We start from the raw sequence: 12,082 nt of genomic DNA on the forward strand, positions 1-12,082 counted from the left end.
GAGTTTCTTTAAGCTGTTATTTGGGTAGTGTAAAGAAATCCCACACATACAGGAAAATTTGCACTTTTTCAGTATGAAATATTATTAAAACAAAGAAAAGTTGCAAAGTGTAATAGGAAACACCTGTTTTGGAGGACTTCATAACATAACTTTTTTTGATATTGAAGACATCTGAAAGAAATACATTCTGAAAATGTACATATACTACATTCTGGCTAATGTACATATTGGTGTGTGAGAATACATACACACTGCTACAGCAAAGTCCCCATTGCTTATGACAAGATTTAATTGAAAAAAATAGATTCAATAAGTAACAGAACTAGGTTTATACATTGCAGATACCCATATTCCAAACTGAAAGCTTAAAGAAAATGGTGCCTGAAAAAAGGATACAGAGCAGTAAACATTTTAAGAGAACACCATATAGAGGTAGTTTATATAATCATGGATAATTTTGAATCCTGGTCTCTACAGAGCTAACATATCTTCTTCAGAGCTAAAAAATTATCTCTTATTTAATCTTATGTAGGTATCCATACTCGCCCCACAAAAACACCAAACAAGCCAAAGAACCAAACAATAAACAAAATCAGTCTGGATAAAACTCATTCTTGCAAACCAAGCAGTGTAGCTGTCCCATCTCTTGCTGGGGCTGATGTTCCTGGAAGATAAGACTTCTAGAATTAAGAAGAATTTAGGGAGAATTTTGTTTCAGCACTACTTGAGGTAGTTTACTACACCTCATCTTAATTCCTGGTTTTGATTAAGAACTTTTAGCTACTTCTTAGCTTATTCTAGAACATAGTTAATGGATCATAAGAGTCACAAATCATATGCTATTCCTCTACTTTCTAGGAATATGATCTGCCTTTAACTAAAGTATACAATCATATAAAAGCAGAGCTGAAGACCAATGCTTCCTTTGAAAAATACTCAAGGTCTGGTTTAGGTGAGTTATTTCTTGGAGCTCAAAGAAAGAAAACCCAGAAATTCACCACCAGTAACCCTTCTGTCCTTATTCCATAGTTGTCTTAACCTTAAATGACAAACAAGTCCTTCAAAGCTCACTGTTTTCTGGGCTGAGAGGCTAATTTTCTCCAGCTGAGGCCAGTACTCCTCCACTTCACTCTAAGAACACCAATGGTACACCTTTTGCATGGGGAAAAAAGTGCCAGCCACTTGCTAGCTACTGGCTGTGTCATACACACCAGGTCAAAGCGATCTATTCCATTCAAGATGTATTGATCCAAAATTACTCAGCCCAGGGGAAAAAAAAAGCAATTCTTTTATTCACTTGACACATGCTGTGTTTAGGAGAGTTCAATTTGTAACACTAGTTAATCATTAACAAAAGAACAGTTTTAAAAAGTAACTTATTTGTTCCTCACAGCAGAGGATTAAGACACAATGTACTGAGTAACTGGTGCAATACAATTGCTCTGCAGAAATGATTGTATTTCTATCACACACTTTTTGGAAAATGTAATCACTTTAACTTTCATTGTATTTGTAACTCTGCTTCCTTTCTCAGCCATCTTTTCTGTTCTTTATTTGAGGGATTGATTGATTGATTTATTCTGATAGTGTTGCATCTGGCAAGGATTAATGTTCTTGCCCAGAGAAGGGCAACAGAGCTGGTGATGGGTGTGGAGAGCACAAGTCCTGGGAGAAACAGTTGAGGAAGCTGGAATTGTTTAGCTTGGAGAAAAAGAGACTCAGGTGTGATCTTACTACCCTCTACAACTGCCTGAAGGAAGACTATAGCCAGATGAGTTACTTTTCTCCAAAGTAACAAGCAACAGGACAAGAGCAAATGGCCTCAAGTTGCATCAGAGGAGGTTTAGTTTGTATACGAGGAACAATTACTTCACTGAAAGGGTGATCAGGCATTGGAACAGCCTGCTTAGGAAAGGGTGGAATCACTGGCCCTGGAAGGGTTAAGAAAATCTATGAATGTGGCACCTAGGGACATGGTCTAGTGGCAAACACAGTGGACAACTGGACTTAATGATTTCAGAGGTCTTTTCCAACTTTAACAATTCAATGACCACCAGCCCAAATCACAATTACTGACCATAAACTCAACAACACTGATGACAGAAGAAATGGGTGTGCACGTCTTTACAAATGACTGGATAACCTGAAAGAACCAATCATATTCTGGAAGATCGGGTGTGGGGGTACATGTTGGAAGATAGATGTGTAGTATGCGGATCTGAAAGATTGTATCTTCCTACTACCTCACCCAATAGGAAAATTAGGAGGGTGTTTAGAATAAAGGGAGGCTGTGTCTGCTAAAAAGTGGAAAGACCCTTGATGGGTATGATCCACTGGGATCTCTCTAGTTTTGGGTAAAGTCGATTTTAGCAGAACTCCTCTGCCTTGTTTGTCAACACCGGCCTTAAGCAGCATGATTTTCTGCACACTGGTAATGACTGTGGCTTTGCCCCTGGTTTGTCTGCCTAGAGGAGCTCCTCCATTATTGTAGTGAGGTTATGAGTGTCACCAGGCATACACTATAGAAATAACCCTAGCCACCCAAAAGGAATAGTTTTGGCACACAGTTATGCCGCGTGGAACAACTCCTGTGGGTGTCTCGGCAGCACTTCCTCCACACACGCCGTGTCACTGTCCCCTCCCCGGGGAGAGCCAGCGCTCTTCCTCCCTGCTGTCCTTCCACACTCAGTTACTGTAGACAGAGGTGAAACAGCCCTAACCCTGATACCCTGTGTCAGCACTGAAACGGATCCGTGGCTTTCACACGCCAACTATACCTGTCCTGCGCACTTAGCAGATGTTCAACAGGTGCAAGGCTGTGGACGCGTTATGTTTGCGAACCTCTGCAATCCCGATGGCAGCGGGGCTCTTGAGTCCCCCTGAAAACTCGGCTTGTAAAGTGCCGTTCCCAACACTGCACCCTGAGTTTTGGAGCAAAGCCGAGGCCTCTCCCACCTTCGCCACCACCCGTACGGGGGAGGAATCCACGCTGCCCGACCGGCAGCCGGAGCGGGCCCGCGGCCCGGCCAGGCCGCAGGGGGCGGTCCGGGCCCGGCGCCGCTCGCCCGGGCGCAGGCGCCGCCGTGGGCCCGCGGCGGAGGGCAGCTCGCCCCGGGACGGCGGCTCCATGCGCTGCCAGGTAGGTGCGACCTGCCGGCGACCCCGGGGGCCGTTCGGCCGGTGCCGGGAAGGACAGCGGGGCTCCGACTGCCCCTGGTCTCGGCGGGCAGCGGGAGCGGCCTGGGCGGCGGGCGCGTTGCGCGGATCCGCGGTCACTCACCGCTCCCCGCCTTCTCCGCCTTCTCCCCGCTGTCCTGACAGCCGGGGCAGGAGACGCGGCAGAGCCGATCGGCATCGAGAAATGCCTGGGAAAACTTGACGCTCTGGTTCCGGCTGTGTGCTGGTATTTTGGGAGCGGTTTTCTGGGCAGGCCCCGCGCCCCTGAGCGCTGTTTGTTCCCCGGGCAGGTCTCGGTGCTGTATTTCGCCAGGAGCGCGGAGCTGGCGGGGCTGCGCTCTGAGACCCTCTCGGTGCCACGGGAGATCACCTCTCTGCAGCTCTGGGAGGAGATCGTCAAGGTCCACCCCAGGTATGCAGCAAGTTACTCTTGAGGTGCACAAAGAAACGTCGTTGGATTTATTTATTTATTTATTTATTTATTTATTTATTTATTTATTTATTTATTTAAATACAAATTTGGTGTTCAGCATTGCTCTGGAGCGCACAGCAGTACTTCGACAGCACAAAAACAGTGGTGTTACCTTTCTTTGGTGACCTGCACCAAGTGTTCTGTGTTTTGTGCAGCTGGAAGTGTTGTAGATTCATGTATACTAGGGAAAGACCAGGGTGCTGGAGATGTATCCAAAACTGGACCTGAGAGGTACACGTGGCCCATTGTCCAGGAGGCCTGCGATGTGGTAGCTTGAAAACTGCCACATTAATAATCTGTGAAGAAGGTGAGATGTTGCAAGGAGGGATCAAGCACAGCCAGGACAATAAATAAGAAATAAATGATAATATGCAGGTGTTTCCAATTGCTTAGGTTAGACATTAGGATGAACTTCTTCCTTGAAAGGTTGCTTAGACATTAGAATGGTCTGCCCAGGGAGGTGGTGAAGTCCTTGAAGGTTTTTAAAGAAAGATTGGACTTTGTGCCATGGTCTTGTTGGCATTGTGGTATTCAGTCTTAGGTTGAACTTGATGATCTTAGAGTGCTTTTCAAACTTAATTGATTCTGTGATTAACTGTACTGTAAGCCATTGGTCTGAACCTATGGCACTCTCTACAAGGCAGGTCAGGAAGGGAACTGAAGCTCCCCACAGGCTTCCAGCTACTCAGCCCTGACACATTAAATGTGTTCAGCCACCTTAATGCTCTGAAAAAGATGCACACTGCTGCTGGTTGCATTTTGTAAGGATTCTGGTCCTGAGAAAGCACTGTGTGTGCTGTACGGGCCTCTGCAGCATTGGTGCTCCTGGGGGTGCTAACAGAAATGTCCCTGCTGCTTAAAGCTGAGAGAAGGTGCTCAGTCCTGTCAAGAACAAATCTGATGGACAAAAATGCAACATTTTAGAGGGATAGAAGGGGGTAAAAAAAGAGTAAGGTGTAAGAGAGGTTGTGGTCTTCAGCATTAGTTCTCAGTACTCTGGAATTTCTGTAACTTTGGATTCAGGGGTCCAAGTCTTCCTTTAGGCACAACCTTTCTTTAGTAAAATACTCTCAAACACTATGAAAAAAATGAACTATTTAACACTAGTATCTGTTTTCAAGTGAGAAACTATTCACAAAATGCTGGACTAGACACCTTTTGCTCACAGAGAATTGAAATGAAGTGTGTTTGGGTGCAAGAGGCAGTAGGGAATTGTGAAAATTTTACTTTACAGCCTTTTTGTCTATGTCAGAAGCAGCAGCAGCACTGTTGGTCATTTTGCCATAATTTGTCAACTTTGTCCTTTTATGTATGATGACTTGGGGCAGTACAATTTGCATTTGCAGTTACTTCACAGCAGCCTTCTTGAAAAATGCTTCTGTTCCTAGCTTTTCTGGAAAAACTCAATATAATTGTAGAGCATTGACCACAGATTACTATTCACATTGCTAACGGATATTCAAATTGCAGCTTGAGCGTACTTGACAGTGCTTTTCTGTTCCATGCATTTTCCCCAACTAATTAGCTTGCAAGGGACTTTAATTAGAGCCCATCCTTCTAATGGGCACTTCAGTTCCATGGTTGTGCGCATTTCTTTAGTGGCTTTCTTTGCTTTCATACAATCCTTCCCTTCAGTCTGTTCTCTGAATCAGTGCTACTGTTTTGCTTAGCCTGTGCCTTGACTACTTTCATCTATCTATCTGGCTGGTAGGAAACAAGATGATTTTTACTTGTACTCTTTTGGTCTGCTTACTTGTTTCTAGGCAATACAACTGGCTGTATTGAGCTGGCTGTGCCAGATTTTGTAGTCTCAAACAAGAACTGTTATCATGCCTTCACCATCTGAAGAAAAATGCAATTCTTTTTTTCTGCTGTCTTACTGCTATGGCCCTCATGCTTGCTATGTAATTGCACTTAGTCATGGAGATGATTTCCTGCCTCATGATATCCAGAGCTATGAACTCTCATGGCAGTATCTTACATAAAAAAAATATATAGAAGATCCACCAGAAGACAAATCACATTTGCTGTCTTAGTTCTGTGGCCACTCCTTATCAATGGTAGATTTCAGACCTGTTAGTACAAAAGACCTAAAGCCTGCTAAAGTATGAGGATGCACAACAAGAGCAACTCTGACCACTGAATTTTCATGAGATGTCATGAACAGCATGCCACAATGCTTCTTGTTGTGTAAGAAAATTGGTCCAGTCAAATCAGACTTCATCAAGACAGTATTTCCTTCTAATCCCAGACTGGATTGTTGCTATCTCTTGAGTTACCAGCTTATTCATTGTAAGCTTCTGAGGTGGGTCTGGTATGCATTGGTTTGTTCTGACATAGGCCTATGAAAAATCTAATTCTTGATTTCTGAAAATTATACTGATCTTGTTTCTTCTTAGCCACTACAAGAAAATCCAAGATTAGGAGGTTGGTGTTGGTTGTATTTTTAACAGTGTCTTGGAAGCAAAGTTGTGTAAGTCTCAGTGGTTTTTACCTCAGGTGCCCTAGACTGTGGACCAGTTTGCTGTTCAGTAAAATCTCATGGTTAAATGCAAACATTGTTTGGAAACCTATTTGTGCTTTTGCCAATCCCCCTCAGGCTTGCTGTCATCCGGGATCAAGTGGTATTTGCCGTTCGGCAGGAGTACGTTCTTCTTGGAGATCAGCTGCTGGTCCTGCAGCCTGGAGACGAGGTTGCCATCATCCCACCAATTAGTGGAGGCTGAACCTGCCCGAGTTCTATTAGGTAGGTATCACTTACTGCCTAGTTTCCTGTGGAGTGTAACCCTGTGCTAAAATAGCTCATGAATTCTGTGTGATGTTACAAGAACCTTTTCTTGTTTAGGTCCGAAGATGTGATTGCAATTCTCTCCTGCCACCCCAGTACTCATTTGAGAGAGCCCAGCTTGTGTTTCTGTCTGGAGAGTGCAGTTGTGCTGAGCAGAAACTATATGCCAGTGCACCAGTAAATGATTAACATGTGTGCAGTAAATGGAAGACACTTGCCAGAGAGGTCAGGCATTGCTTTGAATCTGGGTTCTAGGTCCTGTTACTCTTTCCCGGTTATTTCTTCCTACCAATGGAAACTTGGCTTGCCTAAATACAATAATGAAAAACATCCTGCCACTTTTTAACAGAAAAGATAATATAATAAAAATAATTGACTGCTGCTTAGAAATTTTGTTTGTTTGTTGCTGTTAAAAAGGTGTCCTTAGAATAGCTTCATTTCTTTGCCTGCTTTCAAGTGCCTGTCCGTCTATTCATTGCAGTTTGTTCCATTGCTGCTGATCAAAATATTTCTCAGTCTTAGGTGATCTGATGACTGGTTTCTACTCAGAAAAGTTAAAAGTGTCCCTTGTGTGTCTGTAACAGACTGGTAGTATGAAGTCCTGAATGTCCTGGAGAGCATACTCAATTTTAGGATTAGAACTCTAATCCATGTTTATCAGAAATCCCTGTTTTAAACTGTTGGTTTTCATAAGATAAGTAGGAGGGACTGACAATATCAGCACAGATTTACCAGGGGTCTGTGCTGGTTGAATGTGCTGTTAAACCAGGGCCTCAGGCTAATTACAGTTTCATCCCACTGTACCAGACTTTCTAACCAGAAAGAAATATATATGCAATAAAACCAAGTCATTCCTTGTAATTTGCAGTTAATATTCTCTCAGCCAGGCTGCAGAGAAGTGAAGTTCACATGTAGACTGGTCTCTTGGGCAAATAGATAGTGCCTGTGTTGTGCATAAATTGTGGCATCAGCACTGGATAAAAAGCGTTTGGCTGATGCTAGTATCTCCAGGAGCAGCAACAGTGTCTGTTTGGTTTCAGCTTTCCTAGTGCGATATGGAAGAAAGCGAAGATGTGCCAAAAGATTTTATCAAGCTCAAGTTTGAAAAGCTGTCTGTAGATGAAGTGTCAGAGCTGGTTGTTTCACCATACTGTGGGGCAGTGTCTCTGTTCATTGGTGAGTTTAATATTTGTGAGCTAAGTCTCTGTATATGTTAATGGTCTAATAAATGGAACCTATGTTGTCCACATCCCAAACTTGTAGTCCTCAAATAAATCAGTTCCTGGGCTGAGCCCAGGATGTTTAGAAAACAGATTCTGAATTATTAGAGCAAGACCATGGCAGCTGTTAAGTACCTGCAGAGGGCTAAAGTGGTGTGAGCTTTCTGGCTGGTATGGCTATTGTAGGACTGAACAGTAGCTCTGGAGTACAGAACTGCCTGGGAGTTGTTCTCCTGTCCCCTGGGATACACCTTATTCAGGGTGGGAAATGGAATATCATGGCTATGCCAACCACATATCCACACCAATACGCAAGGTCCTGTTACTCAGGCCTTAGTTGAAAGTGAAATACTATTCTACCAATGGACTGGTGAAAGTCAGGCTGGTAGTTGTGTCCCGTGGTTAATGTACATGGCACGCATATGAAACTTCATTGTGCTTAAACCCTTGTGCTACTAGGCTCCTAAATACTGGGAATTTAAAAATTACTTGGGCCAGTGCCATTTTAGAACCTTAGCAGTTACCACAGAAGATGTCCCAGCCCTGGGCATTATGGACTGCAGACCTCTAATATGTAAACTAAATTCTTCCTTTTATAGTAAAGATTTATCTTGTTCAAATGCTCTCATTATGCATCCATGATTAGGGGAGGTTGTTTATATTTGTGCAGTGCTGACTTTAACCATAGCAAGAGATCCTGGGTTTTTACTCTATATTAATATAATATGCAATGTATTATAAAGATACAGTATAAAAAAGTGTTCATTTACTCAGTGCTTTTAGTTGATAATTTTTGTTTAGGTACTACAAGAAATAATTTTGAAGGAAAAAAAGTGATTCGCTTAGAATATGAAGCATATACTTCAATGGCAGAGACTGAAATAAAGAAAATCTGCAGAGATGTTAGACAGAAATGGCCTTCAGTCAAACATATTGCAGTGCACCACAGACTTGGGTATGTATGTCCAGATCCCATTCTTCTGCAACTGGAGCATCAATACTTGTCAGGTGCATGGCTGTGCTTACATAGTTGCAGAACCTGCAATAGTGTTCAGAAACCGTAGTACAGCAAAGCTGGCTGCAGGGTCAAGCTCTTGCTCTGGAGCTAAGTTTCAAAAATTTTGTTTTCAAAAATGTGTTTATTGGTGGGGTTTGCTGGAGTCCACACAGTGTGGCAGGATCTTTGATGCTGATGTGTTGTTTTGAGAGTGGAGAGATACTTCATTCCAGGGAAGGGGAGGTTCTTGATTTATTTCGTTCTTTATTTTTAAAAGGTGTGAAGTTGGCAGCACTTTATTTTTTTTTCTTCTCTCTCCTGTTGAGGGGCTACAGAATGTTCTTAATGTGAGATTTAAGTCTATTTATGCTATAAAAAGTCTGAAAGCTTAGGCTGTGGGGCATGGTAATTGCCAGCCATGCTTGTGGGAGAACCTCCTGTTGTTCTTTGAGTCTTGGATAAGCATTTTCCTTTTGATTCAAAACATAGAATACTAGTATCTGACATACTCTTGGACCTTCCCAGTTCAGGGAAGATTTCTTGCTGAAACTAGCAGGATTTGCTGAAATCCTAAAGGAACTTGGGATGTGATTGCAAAGGGTAAGTAAGATACAAGGCCTGAGGGGTAGTTTCCCTAGATTTCCTTCTACAGTCAACAGAGAGGGTGGCTGTCATGAGAGCAACTCGAAGTATTTAGGCTGAGATTTCTTCCTGTGGACTGTGCTGAAGGAGTCTTACTATAGAGGGAGAATTGTGAGGTAGGTTTTGGGAATGCTACAGTTGCAAGGAGAAACACAGAACCTTGTGTTTCTGTTAAGTTTAACACAGTACACCAAGTAGGAAACTTCAGAATCTAAAATCAGAATTCATCAAAAAATTGCTTTCTTTGCAAAATCTGCACAGTGTGAGCCACTTAATTTTTTTCTTTTGCAAATTCTTGTGCAAACTGAGATGATTTGTTAGGTTATTAGATAAGAACTGGCTGTTCTAACTTGTTATTGTTCATTATTAAGCCAGCTTCCAGTGAGTTTCCTATGCATTGTTACAAGTTAACAATTTCCCCCTCTTAATTCCATAGGCTTAATTGTAAAAAAAGAAAGAATGGAATAAAAAAGCCCATGTCTGGTGGGTTTATTTATTCTGAAGAATTCTAACATCTGGTAGTGATTTTGGTTCTGGTTTTCTTTCTTTTAAAAAGTGTATAATCTTTTGGATGTGGTTTGACACTTGCTCAGTATGAATGAGTCAGGAGAGCACGTGGCCAGAACACTGACGTGACATGGCCACAACTTTTGGGTGCTCTTGATGTTAAGTGTTAGCTAAAGCTGCTGTTGTTCCTCTTCTTTCCCTAGTGTGGTTCCAATAACTGAAGCAAGTGTAATTATTGCAGTCTCCTCTCCACACAGAGCAGAATCCCTTGAAGCTGTAATGTACTGCATCAATACCTTAAAAGCATCCGTCCCAATATGGAAAAAGGTATGTTTTGGGGACAAAATTAAATTTAGGCCTATGCTTGTCTTAGATGTCTGGGCTGCCTTAGCAACATTACAGGCAGCAGCTGCTCCTGGTGGGTTGTCAGTGTCCAGCACCAGTGAGTTTCCTCTATCACAGTCAAGCCCATATATGGTAGGTAGAGCATCTGGAAGGTTCTCCTGTACCTGTACCATCCAGCTCTTCTTTATTTTGAAGGCAATGTAGGGTGAAAGCAAAGGAGGCCTGAGCGCTTCTCTTGAGTAGCAAAACACAGTTCTGTACAGGCTTGTGGAAGAATTTGAGTTAATTTTGCTTTGGACAGCATTGCAGTTTGCAAGTAAAAGGAGCATTTCTTACCTTTCTCTTTTCCCCTCATTGCTTTGGCCATGAGAAAGCACTTAAGCAACAGCACACAATGAAGTCATGAGCAGAAGTTCCAAAGCTAGTATAGGCATACAGCAGTGTGTGGAGAAACCAGCCCAAGTCTAGAAAGAGCCTGGTTGTATAAGTGTTGCATGCAAGTAACGAGCATTACCTCTGCCTTCTCTCCCTGGCAGAACTTGGCATGTGGTTAACAGTGATATTCCCCAGATTACTCCACTTTTCTGATACCTCCTTGAGGAGATGGAAGTTCTCTCAGAATGAATAATCAAGGACTCAGAATTTGCTGCTTAGGACTGTACTACAGCTGGGTAATCCAGTCTGCCCTTAAGATCTATTACTGTATTTAGTGTATTCATGTAATTTTTATTTTAATATTGGCATTTTGTTACATCTAAATTCTCATAACAAAATGATGGTACAGTAGGTTTATGTAGCAGCATATATGCTGTTTACATGATGGCAATTAGATAATTTCTTCTAGATCTCTTTGTTGAATTCATTTCAGCATAGGTGGGCCCTTTTAAATTCATTGGGGATTAGCCTGGGATTCAGCTAAATCCATAAGGGTGCTGCCCTCTCTTCTGCTCACCAGCCAAGGGCTTTGCAGTCCTGTTGTGATCAGTAAATAATAGTGGGATGGCTATTGACTTATTTGGCCTGGTTTGTAGCTGTATGTAGCAGACTCACAACATTTCCCATTCTTTGTTTGTATTACAGGAGATTTATGAGGATGAATATTCTTGGAAAGAAAACAAGGAATGCTTTTGGGCAAATTCAGAAAAATAATTGTACTCTTTTGAAAATAAAGTGTTACTCTTCCTAATGAAGTTTGAGTTTTTTCAGAGAATCTCTATATTTCTAAACAGTTCTAATAGATGTTTCAATCTCAATAATTTAGTTTGGACTGAGTGAGATTATGGAGGATTAATGAGGGGTTTTAGGTGTTCCTGACTCTCCTTTGGAATTGCCTTTTTGTGCATTTTAACATGGAGTCAGTTTTTAAAAGAATCCTCCCTAAAATTCTTTGTTGCAAGGTGTTTAGACTACTCTGTGATGAATACTATTTTAATGCTTTTACCTTGGTAGTCTGTTCTCTGTCTGCATGGGAGGTCACCACAGGACAATTGCATTTTTTTAATCTTAAAGTTCAGAGAGATTTAATTTTCTATGACTGAAGACTTAAGTTTGCAAGCTTTATGCTATTCTGACATTCTTGTAACATGAAAGCTATTTGAAGTAGATGAACTGCTTTGGTACAGACAGAGAAGAAAATACAAACTATACCCCAGAGTTATTAACTTTTTAGTAGTGCTTATATTCCAGTAGCTTTGTCTCACAGAAAGGTTTTTACTGTGCAGCTGATTGCTGCCAGGCCATTGCATTAAGAAATATGGATAGAGATTGATTTAAAGTTAAAGATAATACTCCACCAGCAAAAAAATTGCCATAGCAATAACATACCATTCCTGTAACTACTTAATGATATCTAGACAAAATTTTGAAGGTGACTTTTTGGTTGTGTAGTTGTGTGGTACTGGAGGAAAAAAACTCCAAACCAGTTATTATTACAA

The 12,082-nt window shown here is 41.9% G+C and overlaps 2 protein-coding genes and 1 long non-coding RNA gene across 7 annotated transcripts in view; 2 read left to right on the forward strand and 1 right to left on the reverse strand.

The window, feature by feature from the left end:
- The window catches only part of LOC131573122 (uncharacterized), a 49,120-nt gene extending 46,265 nt beyond the window's left edge, over positions 1-2,855 (reverse strand). Inside the window, exon 1 of one of the 2 annotated variants that reach the window (XR_009276131.1) lies at positions 2,778-2,855. This is a non-coding gene — a long non-coding RNA (uncharacterized LOC131573122). The remainder of the gene's footprint in view (positions 1-2,777) is intronic. The other variant, XR_009276132.1, reaches the window with a different exon arrangement.
- LOC131573120 (uncharacterized) lies at positions 2,732-11,338 on the forward strand. Of its 4 annotated transcripts, XM_058826728.1 has the most exons (8): positions 2,742-3,139; positions 3,468-3,589; positions 6,249-6,395; positions 6,495-6,662; positions 7,478-7,613; positions 8,441-8,612; positions 10,061-10,130; positions 11,229-11,338. In XM_058826728.1, exons 1-3 carry the CDS (start codon positions 2,798-2,800, stop codon positions 6,373-6,375), a joined length of 591 nt encoding a protein of 196 aa, XP_058682711.1. In that variant the 5' UTR covers positions 2,742-2,797; the 3' UTR covers positions 6,376-6,395; positions 6,495-6,662; positions 7,478-7,613; positions 8,441-8,612; positions 10,061-10,130; positions 11,229-11,338. The 4 variants fall into 4 exon arrangements, with proteins under 4 accessions (XP_058682712.1, XP_058682713.1, XP_058682715.1 ...); XM_058826729.1 differs by lacking the exon at positions 6,495-6,662 and having other exon boundaries at positions 2,732-3,139; XM_058826730.1 differs by lacking the exon at positions 6,495-6,662 and having other exon boundaries at positions 2,732-3,139; positions 7,487-7,613.
- On the forward strand, positions 7,493-11,338 carry MOCS2 (molybdenum cofactor synthesis 2). The gene is made up of 4 exons (XM_058826733.1): positions 7,493-7,613; positions 8,459-8,612; positions 10,007-10,130; positions 11,229-11,338. Exons 1-4 carry the CDS (start codon positions 7,493-7,495, stop codon positions 11,295-11,297), a joined length of 468 nt encoding a protein of 155 aa, XP_058682716.1. The 3' UTR covers positions 11,298-11,338.
- Positions 11,339-12,082: the final 744 nt, after the last annotated feature.

This window comes from Poecile atricapillus, chromosome Z (assembly GCF_030490865.1).
Source record: "Poecile atricapillus isolate bPoeAtr1 chromosome Z, bPoeAtr1.hap1, whole genome shotgun sequence".
In the NCBI taxonomy this organism is placed as follows: domain Eukaryota; kingdom Metazoa; phylum Chordata; class Aves; order Passeriformes; family Paridae; genus Poecile; species Poecile atricapillus.